This window comes from Eumetopias jubatus, unplaced genomic scaffold (assembly GCF_037043125.1).
Source record: "Eumetopias jubatus isolate StellerSeaLion01/CBP00866 unplaced genomic scaffold, mEumJub1_p1.0 scaffold_13, whole genome shotgun sequence".
Lineage (NCBI taxonomy): Eukaryota > Metazoa > Chordata > Mammalia > Carnivora > Otariidae > Eumetopias > Eumetopias jubatus.
In genome coordinates, this window is record NW_028274819.1 from 38,492,335 (window position 1) to 38,517,410 (window position 25,076).

A 25,076-nucleotide genomic window follows, 5' to 3' on the forward strand; every position below is an offset into this window, starting at 1 on the left:
AAAACAGATAATAAATGAATACTAATGTCAATAAATGCTTCTTAGAGGATATTATATTTAATTCTATATCTCCTGTAGCATCATACTGGTTCAAAAGGGGTCGGGGGGGGGATGCCTGGGTGGCTCAGTTGGTTAAGCAAATGCCTTCAGCTCAGGTCATGGTCCTGGAGTCCCGGGATTGAGTCCCACATCGGGCTCCCCACTCAGTGGGGAGTCTGCTTCTCCCTCTGACCCTCTCCCCTCTCATGCTGTCTCTCTCTCTCTCTCTCTCTCTCTCTCTCTCTCAAATAAATAAAATCTTTTAAAAAAGGGGGGTGGGGAGAGGGCTTGACAAATACTTTTGTGAAAGACTTATCATTTGATTCTAAGTATTCCAGACATATAGGTGTATATTAGAACATAAGATCTGAAGAGAACCCTAGAGCTACTTCCTTATGCCTCACCTTCCCCCCCCCCACACCAATGAGATTTTGATGCCATAATGTCCTGTTCTAATTCTTCTGAGCTAGTAGAGTTTGGTACAATCATTTTATCTCTTGCAAAATTAAGAGGTGATAGGATAGATGTCTCTAGGGGATACAAATAAAATATTTGTAACATCAATGGAGACTGGCTGCAGTATCTGTTCAAAAGATGGTTGCTCTTGGTACATTTTCCTCAACTATGCCCTCCGTCCCACCCCATCTGCTTCACCTACTCCACCTCACTCATCAGTTCCTCAATAAGGAGGAAACCCAGCAACACTTCCAACCGGGGCAGCAGTCATCTGTTACGTACCTACTGCAAACCATCCTCACAACTATCCTTTTGGCCCTGCAAGGTCTCTCTGCCCAGGTAACCCCACTTCTTATCCATTTGGTGGATCAGAAAAGTCAAACATCTGCTTTAATATTTTTTTAACCAAATGTACATTTAACTCAAAGAGCTCAACACTGAGCAACAAGATACAAAAGAAGCAGTATTTTGTGATCATTCATTCTTTCCTTCAACAGATGGTGACTAATATGGGCTAGGCACCATGCTAAGTGCTACAGATACAGGTATGGGGGAAATCCCTGCCATCTTGGGAGAAGGTACAAACACTTAAGCTAATAAATATACAAAGTGGGAAACGTGAAGAAAGTAAGACAGAGGAAAGGGAATAGTGAACAACGTAGTGGGAGAGTTTCTACTTTAGATGGTTTCATTGATGAGAGAGCATTTGAATACTTTAAGGAAGTGAGGAAGCAAGTCAGGAGAATGTACATAGAATATACTGGGCAGCAGAACAAACGTAAAGGCCACAGGGCAGGGGTGTGTGTGCAATGTTAAAGAAGAATCAAGGACTCAGATGTGACTGGATCACAAGCAGCAGAGATGAGAACAGAGAAGCAGCAAGGAGCTAGAGCACCTTGGACTTTTAGGCCATGCTACAGACTCCATCATTCACTGTAAGGGAGATGGGGAAAGTTTTGGTGAATTTTGAGATGGGGAAAGCTTTGGTGAGTTTTTGAGTTTTGACTGTCAGGACCTAATTTAAATGCTTACTCTGGTTGAGGAGGTGAGACAAGTCTGGGAACAGGGACCTAGCCAAAGTAGAATCAGGGAAACCTGTTGCAAACTATTTTAACAATACAAGTAACAGATGATAGTGGTTTGGAGCAAGCTGGTGGTTGTGTCAGTGCGGAAAAGTGGTCAGATTCTAGATATATTATGATTAACCTAATTCTAACAGATTATAGTTAGAGTGTAACACAAAGGAAAGCTCACTCCAACCGATGGCCCAATAATCCAGTGAAGGATAATTTTCAAGGAGAGAGTAACAAATTGTGTCAAATGCAGCTGACAGGCCAAAAAAGATGAAGACAATCAATCCTTGGAATTGGCAACATGGAAGTTTTTGGTGGCTTTCATGTCTCTTTGGTGCCATTATAGGGGAAAAAAAAAAACCTGAGTAGGTCCGTAGGCCCCCGAGGGACCAGCAGATTCAAACTCTTCATTTTGCATGATGTCAAGAGAAGGGAAATATTTGAAGGTTACAAAGTTGAGTAGCAGTCCAAGAGCTAGGACCCAAGTCTTCTCATCTACCAGCTAGCATTCAGTGAATTTTTGTTTAATATTTTCCTCCTACTCCTTTTACTATTGTTAGTATTACTACTGGTAATAAAAATTAACAATGACTAAGTGCTTATTATGTGCCAAACATAGATCTATATACTATTACTACAATTAAACCCACGATGTAGGATTATTTTTAACAAAAATGATAAAACTGTGGCCCAATTAAAGTAGTCAAAGGGAAACCTGTGGAAATAGGGGATCTGGATATGAACACAGCAGTCAGGCTCTCATCTAAAGCCTCACTCAAACTTCCCATATTCAAATCCTCTCACAGTTGACCTTTGTCGTTGCTTCTGTTAGGGCCCTGAGCTTTTCATATCTTGGAATTGTGGGTTCATGCCAAGCTCTTCAGTGCTGTGGAAAGAATACCAGATATCAGCTCTTTAAAGGCCTAGAATTCTCTCTCCATTCTGACACAGCCACTTATGCAAAGGATTCCTTCCCTCATTTGTTAATCCACTCCCTAATTCAACAAATGCCCAAGCAAGCATCCAGCCAGGTGCTGGGGAGACAGCATTAAAATAAGACAAGTTGAAGTTGCTAACACTATTCACTGAAGGTCAGACGTATGGGTCAGGAAAATAAGACACCATAAAATTGGAAACAGGTAAATGATCAAGATGATTTCACAGGGGGGAAATCCTTCAGAGACAATGAAAGAGGAGATGATTGACCTGATAAAGACTGATCATCGAGAGTCAGCACCACATCTCTCTCAAAGCTCAGGCACAAGACCTTCCCAAGCAATTTCCAATATAAATGTCATTGCCTTTTTTTTTTTTTTAAGCAACCAGTGGCAGATTATCACAGACACAAGTAACAGGATTTACTCTTGCCAATACCACACTCTGAATAGCAAACAACAAAAGCCAAAGGCTCGGCTTTTTCATCTATGCCTCTTAACACCATTTTGACAAATTCCTCTTTTCTGACCACATAATTATTAGGTTTTCCAAAAGCTTTATCCCAGAGTCCATCTTACAGAGGCTAATGTCATCACTAAGTAATTTGTAACTGGAGGGAATCTCCTCTGTATTCTACAAGAGTTGGAATTCTAGGCTGAGATGAATGGGAGAGGAGGTCCTACAGGCTCGGCCTTGAAAGATCATCTGTTGGGTCCTGTCCCCCTGTCAAATATGCCTCTTCCTAACTGTGCTAGAGGATTGGGTGAGGATGCAGAGCCCTCTCTGGAGACCGACATGCTCCATCCTCAAAGTTCTCCGCTTTCCCCAAACTCCTGGCAAATCATTGAAAACCCCTCACTGTGCACCTTTCACACTCTTTCTTCCTGCTGAGTCGGAAGGATAATTTCCACCTCACTTTTACTGATGAGCAACCCAGGACTCAAAGAGGTTAAGAAACTTGCCTAAGGACACACAGCTACAAAGTAGTGAAGCCAGAGAGTGATCCAGGGTCTCTGACTTTGAACCTGTAACCATCAGGGTCTCTGTGGGAAATAGAGAGGTTTGGCAATTTGCAGCAAATAAACTGATCATTTATAGAAGTATGAACAGAGAGTAGATAAACCACAAGGGATGGTGTACTACCACAGATTTTATAAAAAGGGAGCAAAGGAATCTCTTTCCTAGGCATAAAAAGGCAAGGAACCCAAAAAAGGCCATCTGATAGGACCTGTGGCTTTCAGTCAAGAGGCTCAGTCAGCCCACGGTGACCCCACGGAGAAAGAGCTAGGGAAATCCTATTCTCTCCTCCCTCTCCCTCACCTCCTGCCTGTTCTTCATGCTGAGGAAACTCCAAGAACCTAAATGATCAAGAACCTGCTGATGCAACCCATTTTTCAGCCTACCGGCAGGACACAACAAAATGCAAAACAGAGAGCAGAAAAGGTTTCTGGAGAAGCAAATGGAAGATACTTTGCCCAGACTCCAAGACTTTTTCCACCATCCCCCTGTCTCCCCCTTGAGGGATGACTGGAGCCAATACCTAAGCACACTCCCTCTAAAGGTGACACTTCAGTTAAGCCTCATGATTGTTCATCTTGCAAATATTGGATCACCTTTTTCACATAGCACTTAGCAAGGATGAGCTTTAGGGCAAAGCTCAGTCACAATTTTGTCAAGGTTGTATTTTCTTCTTCATTGAAATCCAGATTCCTAATTTGAGTTACTCCAAGTGAAAACCCTAGACCCATCTGCAAGTGCTGATTCCATTGCTGCCTGGCTCGAACTCCAGCAAGGTAAACTGGGGATTCCATCTGCAGCTTACGTATAGCAAGGGAACAAGATCCAAGTATAGGAAGGAGTCAGCATCAGGCAATCAGTGAAAACCAAGTTCTGGGTCTCCCCTGAGGGCAGGAAAGCGCTATCCTGCCAGAGGGGTATGCCCTGGGGTGGCGCTGACAGGGGTGCCCTGAAGCTCTGAGGTCAGTAAACAAAAGGAAACTGCATCAGTTGCCAAACTATACATGTAAAGCAGGGGGAATCAAAAGCCAGGGATCAGTGGGCCAAGAACGCAAGAACTAGGAGCATGAGCAAGTGAGGAAGGGGAACGGGAAGGCAGACCTTGGTAGAAGCTACAATCAGGCACTGGCTTCGATGGGTCTGCCATGGCACTTCATGGGGAAAGGGCCACAGCCACAAGCCAGGTTTGCCAGAGCAAAGGCCTAACAGGAGCTGCCCTGCCCACCAGGGTCGATGGACTCAAGCAGGAGACACAGTGGCCGCTCAGATCCACTCATTCTTTCTTCTGTTTGATCGCAGACCTACAGATGCCCTGAGGGCAGGAACAGCTGCGTGTATAAAGGACTCCTGATTCAACAGATACTGGTATCCCCTCCTTGGATTTGTCCTATTCACTTCTCTCAGATGTGGAAGAACCATCACTATCAAATCCAGCATCAGCAAGCACCTTGGAGGTACGTATTGAACTCTTCCCATGCACAGCACTCAACTATTGATAAGCTACAGCCACAGGGTTGACAGCCTGCCCCAGACCCACTTCCCCCTCTTTGCTCAAAGAACCACAGAGTCTTGTTGGAGCAGTGTGCCAGCACCATGGAAGGAAGAATGGTCCGTCTCTGACAATCAGAGCAACCCTTTCCCCCTTTGCCAGGGGAAAGCCTCTAGAGACAATGCTGAGGATAACAGAACAGAAGGAAATAAAGGATGCACTGGTCCCAGAGGACCAGAGCACAAACTCATCTCAGGCACTGCCTCATCTCAACTTCTTTAGGTGACCATAATATATCCTTACAGTTTAAACCACTGTTATTCATAGCCAGCAATGTCCTAATACACGGGCATGGTCCTGTTAAATTCCAGTTATCCAGTGACGGAGGCATTATCTTTATTTTAGGATTGAGGCTTAGGAAAGCTAATTAGTTTTAGGGCGCCTGGGTGGCTCAGTTGGTTGAGCATCATGGTCCTGGAGTCCCAGGATAGAGTCCCAGGATAGAGTCCCACATCGGCTCCCTGCTCAGCGGGGAGGCTGCTTCTCCCTCTGACCTTCCCCCTCTCATGCGCACGCACTCTCTCGCTCACTCACTCTCTCTCTCTCAAATAAATAAAATCTTTAAAAAAAAAAAAAAAGGAAAGCTAATTAACTTTGCTAAAAATCCTATAACTCGAGTCAGAGCCAAAGTTGAAATCCAAGGTTGTCAAACTCCAAAATCTTGTGATCTTTTTTAAAGATTTTTTTTTATTTATTTATTCATGAGAGACAGAGAGAGAGAGAGAGAGAGAGAGAGAGGCAGAAGGAGAAGCAGGCTCCCAAGGAGCAGGGAACCCGATGCGGGACTCGATCCTAGGACCCCGGGATCACGAGCTGAGCCGAAGGCAGACGCTTAACCATCTGAGCCACCCAGGCGCCCCCAAAAGCTTGTGATCTTAACCACTATACTTTCTCTCACTGCATTCACGTCATGCCTGACCGGGGCCAGCATGGGCCCCACACAAACAACACTTAGCATTATGCCCATGCTCTGACCATCTGACCCTCCTCACATACCCACTTCAATTCTGTAACCCCCATCTCAGCAGAGGCTAATTGCCATGGTCTCCCCTAGCTACACAGCTGAGACAGAACATGCTGATCCAGGGCAGGGGCTCTTGGCTCCCTGCCCTGTTTCTATGGTCACTGTTGTGTGGAGCCCAAAGCAGGCGGCTACAGGCAAATACCACCACGTACGCTACCAAGTCACAGAACTGCCCAGAGTATCCTATAAGCCCTCATCCCTCCTGAATATGTTCCTTCTCCACACCAATGATGTGGCAAGGCTTTATTCCGCTCAATGATAAAGCAAATGAGGAAGGATACATGCCAGCTCATCATTCAGGGGACAAGTGCTTGTAGAGGCAAAGAAAAACCTAAAGAATGGAAATACAACTCTTAATGATCACCTCTGTACAATGGAATTAAGAGTAGGATGATAAGAATTATATGGTTTTAAATAGCTTTCACCTTTCTCTTTTCATGTTATTCAGTACTGTAACATATACTTTACATAAGAAATGCATTGATAAATTTATTATTCCATCATGGAAAGCTAAAAAATACCTATGCTGTATATTTTCACCCCAACCTTCACATAGTTTCCTAGAATTTCTGTCCTCATAGATTCTTATACACATTTTGTGAATCTGGCAAGCACCTTTTATGATCTCAAAAAATTAAAGAAAAATCCACTAAGTTTCACAATAGGGCTACACCAAAATAGCATGCGATACTCATTTTTAAAAAATGCAAAAACCTGCCCACGGGGCTTAATTTAATGGGCTTGATAGGAAGACCTTACTGTGAGCATCTAATGCAGTTTCAAGAAGCAGACCCTCAGAATTTTAAACTGGTGATATAGCCACCTTACAGGACCAACACATGTACCACCCAATTATGTTTGCTCTCCAGCAGAGGGGGCACATTGGCCCTTAATCCTACCTGTGATGGGTTTATGTTCATACCCAATGTGTAAATCACCTACACTCAATTCATGCCTGCCAGAGCTCCTGCGGACACAGGACGCATGTAAATTCGAGTTGAGAGTGAGGCACGGTTCACCTTGCGCTGTGAATCAGACCAGGAAATCACCAAAAGCCTTTTATAGATTAACTGCCTTCCTCAAGGAAAGGATAATCCTCAGAAGTTCAAAGTAGAAATACTAGGATTATTTCCTCTTCACCATTCCTTGTGCCTAATGTTTACAAAGCACATTGAAATTTACAACACACATTCCATGCTGGTTCTCACTGGATCCTCCCTATAACCCTGGACAAGTAGAATGGGTAGAAATGATGCCCATTCTCTCCAGAGAGGGGACAGAGGCGAAGAACAAGGAGACCTTTTTCTGGAACCATCTAGAAAGCTAAGATCACGGGTCAGAAGCCACAAATACAGACCCCCTAAACCAGAACTCATCCATTTATTCATTCATTCAGGTATTTACAAGTATCTGTTGACTACTTACTACAACAACAGCTTTATCATATACATTGGGGATATAGTGGTGAGCTCTCAGGGTGTTTACAGCCTGTGGGAAAAGCAGACATCAATGAAATGATCAAGGACTCCTCCGCAGGAAAAGGAGCACTATTTTACAGTCCAAGTATAAAACACAAGTATAAAATCTTTGTTCTGAAGATTAAGGGTAAGTAGGATTTAGCTTGATATTCCAGAAATGGCATGTATGGAGGTCCTGTGGCATCCACGAAGATGGTTCTCTTAAGGCACTAACAGAACTGGAGGTCAGAGAAGCAGGAAAAGCAGTGCAAGAGGAAACTGAAGAAGTAAACTTGGACCGGACTAGGCAAAATGTCTCAAAGCTATATGAAGGATTATGACTTTAATCCTAAACTTACAGGAGGCCATTAAATGCACTCACCTACATGTTGCGGTGGGAAGCGAAGATGGTAATCAGGTTTGCAAAGTGAAGTCCTTATGTGTCACCCTAATGTCTATGAAAAATCGCTACCAGTGAAAGTTACTCTGAATTCAAGGTGCTCGTCTATTTCCTGTGCTCGCTCTTATAAGCTCCTGCAGGCTCTAGTATGAATCTAATTAGATGCCAATAAAAGTAACAATAATGACCGACGTCCTCCTAAATGGGGGTTCCCCCAGCCCCAGCTCTTTATTTCACTGCCAATAGTTTAATGAGACATTGTGATTGCAAAGTCACCTTAAAGAACACAGAGTTTATCACCCTGAAATCATGAGTATCAGAATTTATATTGAAACAGAATAAAACCACCCATGTAACACTGGAGACTACTGTAATTCATCTCTCTCACGTTTGAAGAAATGGCCAAATGGCTCATTTGCAGTCAGTCATGATTTAAGATTAAGTCCTTGGCCATTACACACCAGCACAGAGGTACATGCAAGCCATACAAATTACACGAGGATGATGGGCCATTCGAAGGCTTGACACGATATGCTCTCTGTGGTACTGAGACCATGAATCTGCCTATCAACATTCAGATTCCAGGAAGGAAGAGGAGTCTAAAAACAATACCACAGAAGCCCTCGGAGGTCTGAAGACCAAGAGTGGTTGGAATGTACAACAAGGGAGATTTTAGTGCCACAGGGAAATGGTCCCATGAAGTGATTAGCATCCCCCGTTTTCGAAAGTAGCACATATAACTTGGCCTGTTTTCTTCAGTTTATAAATGGAATACATTGTACTTTTTCCATGAGAAGTTACAAGTGTTCTCTTGTCACATGAGGGTGTTAAAAAAATAAAGAGGGAAAAAAATGGAATGATTGGTGAAGAATAAGCTCCTTGAAGAAATAAGGACAGACCTCTAAACACTGGTTCCAGGCGGCAAAGACTCTCTGGGGTGAGTCCCTTCTCTCAGCACCTCCCAAGTCCCCATCTAGAAGACTGCAATAACATTTACTTCAGAGAGCTACAGTGAAGATCAAGTGATTAGAGGAAACATCTCTAAAGAAATGCAAAACACTAATCTCAACTCCCTAATGACTAAGCAAGAAGTCTGAGCTTCCCCCAGCATGGTGCTGGGCCTCTGAGGCTAAAATGTCAAAAGAATTCAAGAAATAGGAATCATACATTCCCCAGCTGTTTCCTTGCCTGTGCTTCAAAGATAGCATCAGACCTGGAGAGCAGGTATTAGCAGAAGTGCAGGGAGTGAATGAGAGTGAGTCAAGTGCTATGGTGAGAATGTACCAGGATGTCACAGCCTGGAGCCGTTTACCTCCAGTGGAGATAAAATTCCATTCTAGTTAATAGAGGCATGCTAAGTGTCTCAAAGCAGCCAGCTGATGGCCTAGAATCCAAGCATGTAAGTTCCTGTGTGTGAAGTTTGCTATCAGGAAAGTGATACCCTCCAACTAATAGACTCTAACGAGTAGAGACGTAGCCTGACGTTCCTGAGGAAGAATTACAGACAACAGCATCACAGAGGACTTTTAAAGAGAAGGGGAATTATTTTCACTCTAACTGCCCAGGGAAAACCCTCCAGTGAGGGCCCAGACATATTAACCAACCAACTGGCTTAGTGGCTCTGGAACTCCTGCTGGGAGAAACATAAGAAATTAAGGACAAGCTGAGGGACAAAAGTCAACTGAATTTAGGGGTAGAGTAAGGAAAAGAATGTGCAGAAACCTTTTCCTTCCAAGCTTCCTCATCCTCACACCACACTGCCACCCCTGCCATACCCCACCCCCCCCCAAAAAAGGCAACCAAATAGGTACAACTATATATCTGTTTCTTATCCAACCACTCTGGCTAGTTTTTGAGTTTCCAGAAAGAGGTATTTCTTTGCAACAGAGTAGGAAATCCATTCAACGACCACATTAATACCTCAGATCTAACTAAAAAACTAATGCAGTATTTGGATTTTTTTGTCCCAATTAAAAAGTCCTCATGGCTCATGCATTTTCTATTCCCCAATGCTCAATTCCAACAAGTGAATAAGAGGAACAGAGACAATATATAAATGTATTCTTTAGAAAGACAAGATTCCTTCCATCACATGTATTGTCCTGCTTTGACTTTTCTCTCCTTGCTTTCCTTTTTAAAACATAACTGTGCATATCAAAGAGACAATAAAATTGTAACAATAAAGATGCAAGCATCGGTATGTTTCCTACAAGAACACATTTATTTCTCTTGCAGCCTATTTCCCCTCCCATTTACCCAGTGTAGACCCCTGTCCATGCAATACAGTGATAACTCAGGATGTGTCTGAAGGCATGTAGATGTAATCACTAGAGTTGGAAATGCAGTCCTGTTTTCCTCTCTATTCTAATACATCTTTGGTCCCACATATGCAATAAAGTGCCTTCTTGTCCATCTACTCATGGCCTCAGGTAGCCAACAAGTCACCAAATAAAGGATAGATTCTATCTTTTCCATTTACAAACCTAGAAACCCCGGAGTGCAATTCATTACGCCCTCTAGGGAATAAGAGGAAAAGATGAAGGTTCTTGAAAGAAAATTATAAACAGGTCTGCTACTGATGTCATTAGAAGACAGTGCAAAGTTAAACGTGGAACTTACCTAATGAGGTTGGAATGAGTAAGCCACAGGGTACACAGCATGGGTAGAAATGAGAATGGCTCAGTCAGAATGAGATATTCAATACTCTAATGTCTAGGCTGCCTAACAATTAAGTAGCTACTCTCCACTTGGCCAAAGAATCTACAACGTTGGCCACCTGGTTCTTTAGATCCAGTCTCCCCCATTATTTCTCTATAGCTTGGCAGCAAAGGTTTTTTTCTTCCTTCAGGGTTCAAAAGAAATGTTCCTCAACAGCACAACTATACATCTACTGACTACGGTGCACTGCTCTATCTTGTAGGTCATCCATCTACCGCAGCCTTCATCGCCAGGTCAGCCAGCATCCCCAAAAGGCTGTCTGTAGTCACATGTCTGGGGTAGAACACTCAAAGAAATAAAGAGCACAAGATGGGAGACAACAAGAAGCAAACATCCTTTAGCATCTAATAACGCATATGCAGCACCTACTCCAGCAAAAGGAGAGATAAGTGAAGAAAAAAAAAAAAAGATTGGGCAGTTAGGGCAAGTAGTCTCTGCTCACCAGCAGCATGCTGTAATGTCAACCCATATATCAATTCAAGTCATTGCAAACCCTCTGCTGGTCTGTACTACATAAGGAGCCCTGTGAAGACAGCAAGGCCGGGTTGCTCTCCAGGGTCCTGACGATTGAAAAAGAAAAGCATGCCCTAAGTAAATCAGAGACAGCCCAGAAGGTACGAGATAGAAGGAAACCTAAGAATCACCTGGTCCTACAGCCCCTTACTGTACTTAAAGAGCTAAGGCCCAGAGACAGTACATTACTTCAAGGTCATATGAATTTAACAATCTTTCAGCTCCATTGTGCAGTCCAGAACATTCTATTTAGAAAAGCCAGATTTTCCAAGTAGGAAAACAAAAACTATTTTGTTTAGGAAATTGTAACAAGTGAGTTTCTGCACTCAGTAAAACTTCACCTAGTTTTTTATCTCCTCATAAAAGCTGCGATAATTTTGGCTTCTGAGACGGGGAGGAAGAAGTAAATTTCTGCACCTCCTCTCTCACACAAATAAAAAGGCTTTGAAAGACACCAAACTGCATTATCAAGGCCCTGCTAGGATCAACAAAAGACCTTATCACAATGGAGAGGTTTTCTTTTTCTTCCCTATTCACATTTACCCATTTTTAAAGAGATGCTGCAATGACATAGTTTTTAAAAGGACTCCACTGATATAAACACCATGTACCTTTCTGTTGTGTTATCAACCATGGAACCAAAGTTATTGGAGAAGAGTATCTAAGATTTAGCCATCAGAGTAATTTCAAGGACCCGATTGTCCTCAAACCCTACCTTGCACCATAGATCCACGTTACACATTAGGTCCTCAGCCATGGGACATGAGCTACTGTCTGCATACAGGTGAAAATCTGACTACACTGAACTCTTTTCCAATATATTTTAACATCTTTTCTTTCTGATAGTATAAGTCTATAGTACTTCATGTAGCTGTATAAAGCAGCTTGAAATCATCAAGATTTGGCACCCTCTCTTGCTACATTCCTACAACACTGTTATCAGAAGAGTCACTACTATATCTATTGTACAGATGCAAGCATGGTCCCCGGCAAATGAGTGAATGAACAAACTAAGACTCTTCAAGGAATGTAAGACACAAATGGCCTGATTTCACACTCCTGCATAATGTATGTAAATGACATTTTATAAATGGCAAAACCAAGACAAAGATTCAGCATTCATGTCAGTCTAGATTAAGCCACAGAGAACAACTCTTCTTCCCTTTCCTGCCCTCCCCGCCTCTCATACTTCCTTCTCTGGCCCTTCCTGCAAGCTTTCCCTCAACTTGATACCACTCACGCACACACACTCCTCTCTCACCGGCACCATGACTGGCTATGTAATGCTTATAAGACAAACCGCACTGCATGCTGAATTCCCATGTGACTGGTACAGAATCAAATTACACAGGTACAAAACCGTAAAGCTGCAGAAATTGTAATGCATTTTCACCTGGGATGATAAGAGACTGAGAGGCTCTTCCATATCTCCATCTCTCCCTCCTGCGATCTACCAAACTTGAATGTCTCCACCAGGAATCCAGCAATCCGTCACATACAGCCTTACAATATCTCTTTGTACTGGTGCCTTATACGGTTACTTAAATTTACACACAGGTATATCCTAGCTCTCTAGCTCACTTGTCCTCTCTCCCTGGACAGAGGATCCAGAGCTGCTGGCTTAGTAGGACATAAGGCTTATGCTGGCTTCTCAATTTTATCTTAATTTCAGTAAGTTGTGTGCATGTGTTCCTGTTTGTGAAGTGAATCATCTATCCAGGCAAGAAACCAGGAGACTGATTCTTGGCCAAGATCTCTTGAAAGCTGTGGCCTTTGATAGTCATCTCTTCATTTCCCTCTCCTGACTGTAGCGGAAATGTTTATAAAATCAACGTAGTGTTATACATGTGGCTTAACCACCTTAAGGAATTTAGGTTTAATAAGATGTTTGTAAATACTTTAGGAGCTCCCTGCGAAGAAAAGGCCTTATCAACATATTTCATTAAAAAAAAAAAAACTAGAGAAACAGATGCTCATACCCTGAAGTTACTCTGAAATATTAGACAAAAATGGTGAATTACTGACTTGTTCAGTGATTTATAGCAAGTTTTTTTCTAATTCTGCATGCACAAGATCAGTTGTATGCAAAAATTCAATGTGCTCTGCAGTAAACAAACAGCATGTGTTAAAAGTAAAATGTGTTTGTTGTCTAGACTGTAACGATTAACTTCCTGTCAGAGTGGACAATCGAGCTGCACATGTGTGTGCACACTCATACAAGTCTGAACAAATGAGGTCAGGGTTCAGAGTTCTGTTACACTATGACTGTGTTAAGAGATTTTTTTTTTCCCCCAGCAGTGAAGCAACAGGAGGTTGGCTTAGAGTAAGGATACCTGCATATTGCACAAAGTGCTGGCCAAAGGGTAGATGAATGTGCCATTTGAATGATAAACACTTCTCAGTCCGTCCCTTAGCTATTGACAAGCTCAGCTCCAGTCACTTCCAGACCAAGATGCTGGGAGTGACCATTTTCAGTTCTTTCCACTGCTCAGCTGTTATCACAAGTTGTCATATCAGCCTACTAATAGGGCTTCAGTTCAAGTCCATGCTTTCTCTGATACCTGGGGACCAGGGCCAATCACTATAGGGGGCCCTGCTTGTTTCAGAATTCAAAGTGACTGAGTGAATAAGCCATGAACTTCCTGATGGCAAGGACTTATTTCTCTGCATCCTCCACAGCCTGGCAGAGTGTGTCCAATGTATTAATTTGAGGAGTTGATGGAAAGGTAAAAGTTACCAAAGGCGAGGAAAGAAAATCTTCTGAGGTAAACAGAACACTTATGCACCAAATCCCCCCACTGGATTCTGGGCTCTTGAATAATAGGAAGAGGCCACAAGGTGAACCTCTGGAGGTTCTGGAAGGAGAGAATCTGAGGAAGGTTAGTGCAGGCCTCATTCTTGTCTTTGTTGGCAACTATTAATATAAAGGCAGCTGGAGAAAAACCCAAGGCACTGGAGATAATCAGGCTAGCCGCCCAAGTGAATGGTTCCTTTTCTGTTTCTAGCTTGAGGTAATCTGCTACCCATACTTTGGGAGGTTCTAAGACTAGGCCCAGCTAAACAGCTAAAGCAGGAAGAAAAGTGTTAATCTCCACAGCCAGCAGAAAGTGTAAGACGACCAACTAAAATAGCAGTCATTTTTCTTATGACCATTAGTGTAATTTGGTCTGAAAAGACAGTCTCTCAATTCTCATCTTAAAAAGGTGGGAAAAAATCACCACATACCAGTTCCTCAGAGCAATGGAATTGCCCAGGAAACCTTCCTATTGCAAATGTTTTTATGGTTCTGGAAACTTCTGTATTTCTCCCCTGGGAAGACTCCCTCATGTGTTCGCGACTATGTCCCGGAAAGTACAGGTCATGAACACTTTACAGAGGTGATGTGCAGGGATAGAAAGACCAAAGCTTGGGAGTTAGATCTTGGTTCAAAGTTTTGGCTGTATGCTTATTACAGATGACTGAGTTATTGATCTTTGAGCCTTTCTAATTCCAAATCTGTAAAATAGGTCTAATAAAACTGTCCCCACATGACTATCCTAAGGAATATTATGGCCAGCATGTTACCTGGCCTCTGGTAGATGCCCAAATGTAGGTCTTTCCCCCATGCTAATGAAATGAGTTTCATTAGTAAGATTCCATATCTTACCAAACAACTCCAAGGATCAGCAACCTAAGACGTGTGGGAGGAAAATACTAGAAAGGAGCAAACTGCTCACACTGAATCAGGCTCTGGCCTTCCCTCAGCTCCCAAGTCCAGTGCCACGGTCCCCCACTGTTGGGCTGAACAGCCTAGCACTTAGAATGCTCATGAATCAGACTTGGGTCCAAATCCTAGTACAGCAACTTACTAGAAGACTGCAGACATATAACGTAATCTCAGCTCCATCATTTTAAGGCAAGAAAGTAAACATGAGTATGGGATGAATTAATCTATCTTAAAATGCTTAGCACTGTGCCTAGCACAAGTCAACACTCAAATATTATCACATCACCATTTGTCACCTAGCCAGCAGAACTCTAGTGGATGACAGGTTGAGAAAAAAATATACCTCTAAGGGGAAAAGCCATCAAAAAGAACCTCAGGAGTATTAAATGCATAGCTTTAAGAGTAAAAAGCAGCCTTTGTGACATTCACTCTCTGGGAGAGTGGCCTATATAAGTAGACCAGCCTCTTGATAAATGGACCAGAGCCTCCACCACCCTAGAATCAGCTAGCGCTGCTGGGAAGAAACTTGTAAAGAAGGTAAGCCCATGTTATTCACTAGACACTACCTGCTCTTTCCTTAATCTTTCCTTCTTCTTCCTGGGGCTCTGATGCAAGTACTTGGTTTTCCAGGGTCCCTCACTTTTCATTGCAGCCTAGCCTCCTCCTCAGCTTCCTCCCCCTTCCACCTAAATCACAGTTTTGAAATACTATTCCATGTACCAAGGCTAGACCGCCTGCCTAAGAACTACATGGAGAGCTTGTTAAAAATACAGTTTCTCAGAAGTTTCCACCCTCAGGAAATCTGATCCAGCAGATTAGAGACGGGGCCTGGTCACCCAGTCTTTTTTAAAAATCCCCCAGTAATTCTTAGGTGTCATCTTATCTGGGAATTACACCAAACATCAATTTTACCTCTCCTGTGGCCCAGTTGTCCTGGGCCTTTCTTTGCCCTGACCTATCTAAAAACCTCATCTGTGTTTGGGCCCATGAATCATTAACTGGCAACAACTTTACATTCTCCTTCCAATATCTTATATAAAGAACATGTTAGGTCATGAACTAAAATATGATAAATTTCAAGAAAAATGAAGAGATATTCGGAATCCCCCCCAGTCCATTCTCTATAAATGGGGCTGACCTTATAAAATACTGTGGACTCCAGCTCTCCTGTCCTCTCTCCACTTTCCTGGTAGAAAGGCCAAGGTAGCCAAGAAGCACATACAGGGTATGAAAGTTTGGAGACAAAGAGGTACCCTAAGTGTGCAGAATCAAAAATGAACATTGTACTGAGCATCAAAAACTAAGCACCACCCAGAGGACCTTATATGGATTATCTCATTCAGCACTCCCATCTATAAGTATTATCCCAGTTTACAAATTTAAAAATAGAGACACAAAGAAATTAACTTGCCCAAATTCAGAGCAGACAAGTGGTTGAGGTGGTCAGTAAAAGAGTATTTCATAGGAACCAGAGAATCTGTGGAAGTGTGAAACGTTAGATTAGCAAAGACATAGCCTTTCCTCTTTCTCCTTCTCCAGAGAGATTAGAAAAAAAGATAAAACTTTTGGAAGGAGGAAACAAAAAAACTGCATAGCAAGAAACCAGCAGTATCCCCCAGACTTTTCAGGGGGGAATTACTGAACTAGAGCTTTAAGGCCCCTTTCTGACCTGTGGCATAGGACATGCAGGGCCTTTCTGCTCTCCCATTGTGGGAGCATACGGATGGCGAGCAGGGCAACAAGAAGAATGCTACCTGGACTGAAGTTCTGGAAAACTGAAGGAGCCAATGAGCTCTTGAAAGTGGAAAGGAGGATAGCAGCAGAGGGCCAGCTTTCTCCAGGCTGCCCACGTTAGGGCGGTATGGTGAAAAGGAGCCCGTGGTTCTATAGAAACTTTGTCCAGACTCACTTATTATAATGTGGCTGAAGTCACAATTCTTCCCAAGTCCAGAAAGTAGCTTAAATAAATCAAAATGACCACGACTCATTTCAAGATGGCAGAAGCTCCCTTAAGCCTGCCATTAATTTCTGTTCTCTGCTCTTCCTGGCCCTTTTTCCAAAAGAAACTGCAGAGCTGGAATTGCAAGCACATTCGAGTACCTCCTCATCAGAAATGGAGTCTGGAGCTGATTAACCTTGGATTTTTTTTTTCTCCCTGTTCAGTTCCAGAAAGGAGGTTGTCCCCAACATGCCAGTTCCTTATCCTGGGCCTAATGGAACAAGTCCTGTGTCTGAACAGTCATTTTAACTTTGACAGTACCATTAACAAGAACCAAAGATTGATAGGCACTGCTAGCAATGCCAAAAACTTTGTGAGATCACTCTCCACAAGGATTTTCAGTGGATTCTAGAGAGATCAAAACCTTCCCTTCAACCACCATTAGCCAGTTGTCCAGCCACAAATGATCCAATGGATCCAAAAAGACTACGAGTCTTTTTTCAGCTCAGAGTAAACCTGACTCCAGTGTCCTACATGCGGGATGAGATCTCCTTTCCACCCTAATTCATGATGCCCGATGAAATCCCCCCAGGTCTCACAAACGGTCTTGCCAACCACTGGCAAACTGAAAGGCTCATTCCTTTGCAGAGAATGGATGGGGTCAATTCGCAAAGATTCAAAGCACAGCATCTTTAAGAAGCCTCCATTTGGAAAAGATATATAAGCAAGGCTGTGCTTCATGAAGTGAAAGATAATTAGTTGCTTCAGTGGCACGGGCTTCTCAGCTTCATTCTAAGGTAGATGGGCTCATTCGCTTTCAAGTCAAACGAACTCAACAACAATATATCATAGTTAACTGTGATCACAGCTCCATGGAATTTCAGCTGGTGCTGAAGTCCACGGAGGTACACTTAAAATTCCCCAATCTGTAATCAACCTTTTGTACATTTGTTCCTAATCACAGGATACTGTTTCATCTTAATGAACTGTTTTCTTAGCATATTATGGTTGGTCATTTCAGCACATCTAATGGCCCATTTGGTAAGTTAAATTACAATTAGGGCCCCTTGGATTTTATTTCCCAGCAAGGCCTGGAGGGGGTTGATATTTTTCCCCCTTCCCACTACTCGATTTCAAGGACAGAATTGCAGAAGAACAGAAGCACAGACCTACCTGTTGCAGTCGACGTGGAGCAGGAGATGAGAGGCACTAAGGGACAATGCGACCTTGTGCCACTGTCCATCTGCCAGCCGGTATGGAAGCGCCTCGGTCCTGGGCTTCCCATTATGCATATAGTGGTATCGGATCTCATCCCTCAGACCACTGCTCTCCAGTTCAAAATAGCTGCATGTAAAGGAACAAAAACTTGATTTTACTTCTGGACGTCCCAGTCATCAATCCTCACTACTTCTCTACCACCTTTCTCAGAATCTGCAATTAGCTACACATGACATAAAGATCTCCTAACCAAAAATCAACTGTACTGCATGGAATCCAATTCACCTGTTGGAGAACCTCACCGTGACACCTTGAGCTTCTGAAATGGGTACCGATTGATCCACTGTGAAGAGAGCCACAAGCTTACCAAAGCATGGTGCAGGGTCTCTTCCAATACCTAGAAGTACAGTTCAGAACTCTCTATTGTCTAAAAAAGCCTATTCATGTAGAATGGACTTAATGATGCTTATCTTTATTACTGCCATATTTACTTTTTCAAGAATTAAAGGACAACAGAAATGATGTTGGATTATCAGGGACTGAAATAAATTTAGGTAAGATTGCTTTACTAAACACATTCCCCCTGGACAAAAACCTTTAAGTGGACAACAATTCTTAGAGAAGGAGGAGAGGAATGGTTGAAGCTACTCATATATGGACCAGTATTTCAAATTATCATGTCATGAGACATGCAATTGAGTCTTTTCTTTCCCCCAGATTGTTGGGGCATTTTCCAGATCCATGAAAAACTCAGCACCATCACTGCAGTTTGCACTTTTGCCATAAAATGCAGAAGTTTGGGACACTCCTCAGGCCCACACCAGGACTGATACTTTCAGTGGCAGACCATTTAGTCTAAGCCTCTGAAATGCATCATCGGTGCCATTAAATCAGGCCTATTCTCACTGCCAGGCATTTCACTAAGCATTCATCTAACTTATCAGCCCTACAAACCTAGAAGGCTGATACTATCTCTTTTTAAATGTTAAAAAACAGATTCTGGAATTAATCTACCCGAGCCGTAATTTAAACTCAGGTCTAAATTTGCCAGCCCATGTGTTTTCTACCAGCTTGCTGTCAATCTCAGAGGCACAATGACCAACTAGTAAGGATGGCCTCAACTAGCACTGTCTCCCAGCAATTCATTCGTACAGACAACTCAAAAATGACCTGCCTATGTAAGAAACCAGGTTCCATCCCTAGATTTGAAAGGACCTACTGTTTCTCTTCTAATCAGCTGAGTTGGCCTAACCCCACTGACCAGACCGTAATTTAATCTAAAACACAAGTTATCTTCTATGAGCACTGAAATGAAAAGATCATGAAACTCACCCTCTATTATGCAGGACTCCCAAGTCATGTGACAAAGAACAAATGCATATTTCTTGCTTATCTTTCACAGGAATCCTCCCAAAAGAGCAGTGCTGGGGAAGATCAGACTCTGACCTACGTACATCACACTAGACAGAATCAGGCCCAAGGTCATAAACCAAGGAGGTTACTTATACTATTGCAGCCAGCTCCCGGGCTCAGGTACACACTTATTAGTAATAATATACTACATATTTTATAAGACTGCAAAAAAGAAAAATCCCTTAACATGGAAGACATTCATTTTAAGGGAATTCTCCAAATTGCTTCTAAGCAGCTAGAACATAGAAAGAATCAAAATCTGAGAATTTAAAAGGTCAGGAAGACCTGAGAGATTATCTGGTCATTCATTTAGTCAACGTTTTGTTACTGAACACATAGTAAAGGGCTAAAAAAAGGATTTAAAATACAGATCTTGTTCTCAAGACACTCTGAGACTAGCAGAAAAGGAAATAAAACGTGGCCCTCATACAAAAAAGTCAGAAACAAATGCAAGACAAAGGAAGCGGTCATGTCATGTGCTAGGAATGGACTCACTGCTTTCATAAATGTCATCTAATTTTTCAAATTAGATATTTTTATCCCTGTTTTACAGAGTTCACTTGTGATTAGGGATTTTAAGTACCTTACCCAAGACCACACAGTTTCTGAATTTAAAAAAGCAGCATGATTTTGGGTAAGAGACCTCACCAAGATCATGAGAAATCTCTCAATTACTTCATTTTGACCAATAAGCTACTGTTGTGAGAAGGGACAGGACCTTAAACAGGATGTGAAAGACAATTAGAAATGCTCCTGTTGATCACCTGACAGAATTTAAAACGTGGAGGGGGGACAGGCAGAGCTATTTAACCAGGTTCAATCATTGTTCCTGGGGTTATGGCTTCATTGAGCAAGAGCTCATTACACGCATACCTTGTAAAGATTACTGTAGCAAGTTATTACCTCGGGGTAGTCTCAAACCTATAGCTCCAAGAGAAGAAATCTGCCCTGTTAGGCAAAATAGATACTCGTGTCTTAGGGGAAAGTTTCTGACAGCATCGTGCACATATTCAAGAAGTGCTGTATTCCAAACTTAGATGAAGTCAGAATGGGGTGTTTTGGGTTTTGTTTTATATACATCAAGTAACTGCTGAAAAGGTCCTAAACACAACAAGGACACTGCATGGCTAAGTTCCATCTGGGTAAGATGGTTTCCTGGGTGCTGGGAGGGGAATAAGACAGTATTTCCAGAGAGTAACCCTCTGCTAACAGAAGTGTGAGCCTCAGTCCTCAAAGCAGCTTGGAGGTGGTCATTTGGCCTGACGACACTTGGCTGGAGCCTGGAGGGGAGACTCAGGATTTGCAGTAGAGCCCTGTTATTCAAAATATGGTCCACACACCAGCACCACCACCACCTGTGGAAATTCTGACTGTGGGGGCACCAAGACCTAGATGAGTCAGAATCTCCATTTTAGCATGACCCCCAGAGGATTCAGGTGCCCATTAAAGTTTAAGCAGCACTATAGGGGAGTATCCCAGGTGTTGCTTTACTTCCTGGACAGCTGGTTCCGGTGAGGGAAGCAGCAGTTTGATGCCATGAGCAAGTAAGAGCCCTGGTGTGCTGCCAGGGAGGAGGGGGGCCCTGGAGGTGATCATGTAAAGGAGAGTCTAGTAAGCTCTCTGCACCTGACCAGTCTGCTTTCTTCAGGTCTCAAGTGCTTAGAGGTCTTCTGTGGATTTTAGGGAGGGATCAACTATATGAATGATAAAAATCACCAGCCAGACTTGTAAGCAGCACTTCTCCCCTTGGCTCTGGGCCTCAACCAAGTCCTCAGCCAGGGAACTACTGTGGCTCCCAGAGAAGGCTGTTCTCCTGGCAAATAACTGAAAACAGCAAAGACATTCACTACAGAGTTCTCCTTTTCAGATCAAACATCCCCAGCATCTTCTTTCTACCCCTCTACACCACCTAGACCACAAAGGCCCTCCTGGACATGGATTCTCTGCCTTACTCTTTCTAGATCCTTCCGCATGCTGGTCACCATGCTCTAGCTGTAGTAAAATGAATCATTTCCCCTGGTGTTGCAACCAGGAACACAGACATTGTCAGGACTATGCACAACCATGAGTGTATCCTAATGCTTGCAAGGACCTTCCCATTATCTAACACTGCAAACCATTTCATACAAAATGTCATGAAGGTGATCTTTCCTACCCTGTATTTATACAGCTAGTTTTTTTTTAAACTTACACCCTTGCTCAAGTGCTAGGGAGACGCTATCCCACCATCAGCATGAATAATTCTCCAAAGCCCACCACTGACTATGATGAAAAGAGTTACTATGAAGTTTTACAAGACTTCCTGAATTTCATGCAATATTAATAATTCAGGAATAATTCCAGTTAATATAGTTAGATCAAGATCAGCCAAGCAATTTTTATTAGACTTTTTGTCCATTTCCCTAAAACTTATATTAAGGGATCCATTTTTTAGCTTATTAGACAAAAGAAATTTAAAATTTGAAGATCATACAGCTGTAAGTGGCAAAACTAGGACTTGAACCCTAGTCTGATAGACACTAAATTGGATTCTCTCAATGGCAACACCCCATTACTTTCTACTATGTAAGAAGTTTTACATCTAGTACCACCTCTTATTTTGCCAAAATCTTAAATGGTAGTTATTAAATTCACATTTTAAGGTAAAAACAGAGGCTCAACTTGATAAAGTGCCTTGACCAAAGTCATGTAACTCCTAAGATTCAAATCCAGGTCTACTTAGTTCCAGGACTCATGTTCTTCTCACCACATTATATTCCTCTCCAGGTACAATGGTATGACCCTATAAAGGTCAGAGGGCAAGAGAATTCAGGTAGACTCAGCTCCCCCAGCCTTAGTCCCCAAGATGCCCCATCCTGGCAAAGAATGTCCCTGCAGACTCAAGCACAAGCCCCATTCCTCCTGCCAGGAGGAAGTTATCACCATTTTTTTTAAATGGTGTAGGTGTTCATACAGAATCTCACTTCCATCTTCTGGCCATTTGCCTACTGCTGGGATAATAAAGAAAAGCTGCCAAAAACACCAGGGAGGTATACCGTGTCCAACCTCAGGTCAGGGGTCTCAAGGACTATGTAATTTTTTTGGGGAAAAAAAAAGGCAATAGCATAATTTTAAGTAATATTGCAAAGAACACTGGCCCAAGGATACCAAGACTTGATTCCAACCTTACACCTGCATCAAACCATGAAATTCTTGGCAAAAATATCCCTGCCCCTCTGTACTTCGGTTTCTCCTATCCATTAATGATCAGATCTGATCCATAACGCCCCGGCATTCCTTGGAAAAGTTTTAGGGTCTAAGGCACAGGGAAGGGATTGGGCACCAGAGAAGCTTCACTCTCTGTTGTGTAATTTGGAATTTCCCCTAAGATTTCATTTAGATAAAAGAGATACACTTCCAAAGATAGTCTGAAACCACTGAACTAAGTAGTCTTCGGGGTCCGGTTTATGTCTAGATTTCTGTAATTCATCTAATACTCTAAAAAGTATCCATGGTGATAAAGCTATTGCTAAGCTAAAAATAGAAAGAGGGGACATGAATATAATCCTCTCCCATCTTGTTTAGGACAACCCACCTTACATGGTCCAGTATTGTTTTGCAAATGGTATTTTCCAAAAACACTAATAATTTTTTCTCCCATATCACATGTGCTTCAATGTAATCCTGATATTCTTCCAGATTGGAAGGTTTAGATCTATGTCCCCTCCCCTTGATCTGGGTGGGCTTGTAAGTACTTTAAGGGCAGAAGTAATGCTTGGTCACTTCCAAGGCTGTGTCATAAAGCCTCATGTGGTTTCTATCTTGTTTGTCAGAATACCTGAGCCTAAAGCCCTGACCCACTGTAGAAGAGGTCTAACTACCTGAGGCTGCCATGCTAGAAGGAAGCCCAAACCACACTGGGAAGGCTGCATATCAGTGCTCTGGTTGGAAGCCTCAACTGGAATCCCAGCCAACACCAGTATAAGCACCTCCAGATGGTTTCCCCAGCTGTTCACTCTTACCAGACGAAGCCACTAACATTGTAGAATAGAGACAAGCCATTCCTCTAGAGTCTGTCCAAATTCCTTACCCACGGAATCCACAAACATAGTAAATTTAGAGACAGTTTGTTACACATCGGTAGACTTTGGAACGCTAACTTCATCCATACTGGTTTATACCTTTAAAAATTGAAACTACAATTTAGGGATGTCCCTATTAAATGCCCAGGGTCATTGGCCAGATGATCAAATATCATTGTGCCAATTTTCTGCTTGCAGACCCACAGACTATGTTTTCTCTTCTATCAAAAATGGAATTCTACCCAAAAAATGCAACACAATATCAATAAATCACCATCTCTTAAAATGCATGCTTCTCAGAATCTATTTAAAGAAATACCAAAGAAATATGCTATTATCTTCCTCAGTAATCCATTATTTCTCTTGTATCAGGTCCCAGTATGTTAACTTCAAACGTCATGCTTACTGAACTGGAAGTGGTCACTCAGTGGTCCCTTTATAAATCAGTTAACCTCTATGGCTTCTAGCCCCCAATGCTCTTCCAGCCTATAGAGCTATTTGACCAAGTTAAAAGAAAAAACCTACTTTATCTGAACAAACTTCGATTGCTCCCAAATTCTATTGCCTCTACTCAGAGCAACATGGAACAGTAGAAACCACAGAAATTATGTGCCTACTATACAAGGGCCTTCAGGTTCTGGTCAACACATGTTCAATCCTTGCCTCAGGCATGGAATCCCCTGCATCAACACAGACAAGACACACCATTTTCCTAAACCTTTCTTCATCTACTACAAAAGAGCATCTACTTGACAGGTTTCTTTTCAGGAAGAAAAAAAAAAAAGTGATACCATGTTTGCAAATTCCCTACCAAATGCCTAGTGTCCACTAATGATTATGATTTCGCCTCTTTCTGCATACATGGAAATCAAGAGCCTCAGAGGTGTGCAGCTGCCGGAAGGGTGCACACATCCTGTCTTTCTCAGCAAGCGTTTCTCTGCCTTCCCCTTTCCCTTGTTTAGACTTGGCCTGGTGGGGCGCCTGGGTGGCTCAGTTGGTTAAGCGACTGCCTTCGGCTCAGGTCATGATCCTGGAGTCCCGGGATCGAGTCCCACATCGGGCTCCCTGCTTGGCAGGGAGTCTGCTTCTCCCTCTGACCCTCTTCCCTCTCGTGCTTTCTATCTCTCATTCTCTCTCTCTCTGAAATAAATAAATAAATAATTTAAAAAAAAAAAAAAGACTTGGCCTGGTGATCTTATTTGCAGTTGTAAACTTACTGTTCAGCTCTGTACTCAACCCTCTTAGCAAACATCTAGCAAGAGATTAACGTGACAGTAATTACAAATTGCCTGTTACTGAAAATAAAACATTCACTGTTAAATGAAATGTGAAAATAAGGTTCTTTATGCCTACTCAAAACAGTTCCATTGCAGTCTTTAGAAGCATGGGAGTAGCCGCTCTGTTCTTACTGACGTAGGGACTGGCTTCTACCTTTCCCACATACTAAGAGTCAGGAAAAGAGACATGGAACCTTGGAAAGGTAGGAAATTTCTTTTCCCAAATGAAGAAAAAATTCTAAGATAAAGGCAACCAATGAGCTGGTTCACATAGGGAAGA

At 42.6% G+C, this 25,076-nt stretch overlaps 1 protein-coding gene across 1 annotated transcript in view; it reads right to left on the reverse strand.

Annotated features, from left to right (window-relative positions):
* Window positions 1-25,076, reverse strand: part of NELL1 (neural EGFL like 1) — an 820,872-nt gene that overhangs the window by 683,143 nt on the left and 112,653 nt on the right. The window contains exon 4 of the mRNA XM_088017492.1: window positions 18,001-18,171. Within this exon, the coding sequence (XP_087873618.1) occupies window positions 18,001-18,171 (171 nt within the window). The remainder of the gene's footprint in view (window positions 1-18,000; window positions 18,172-25,076) is intronic.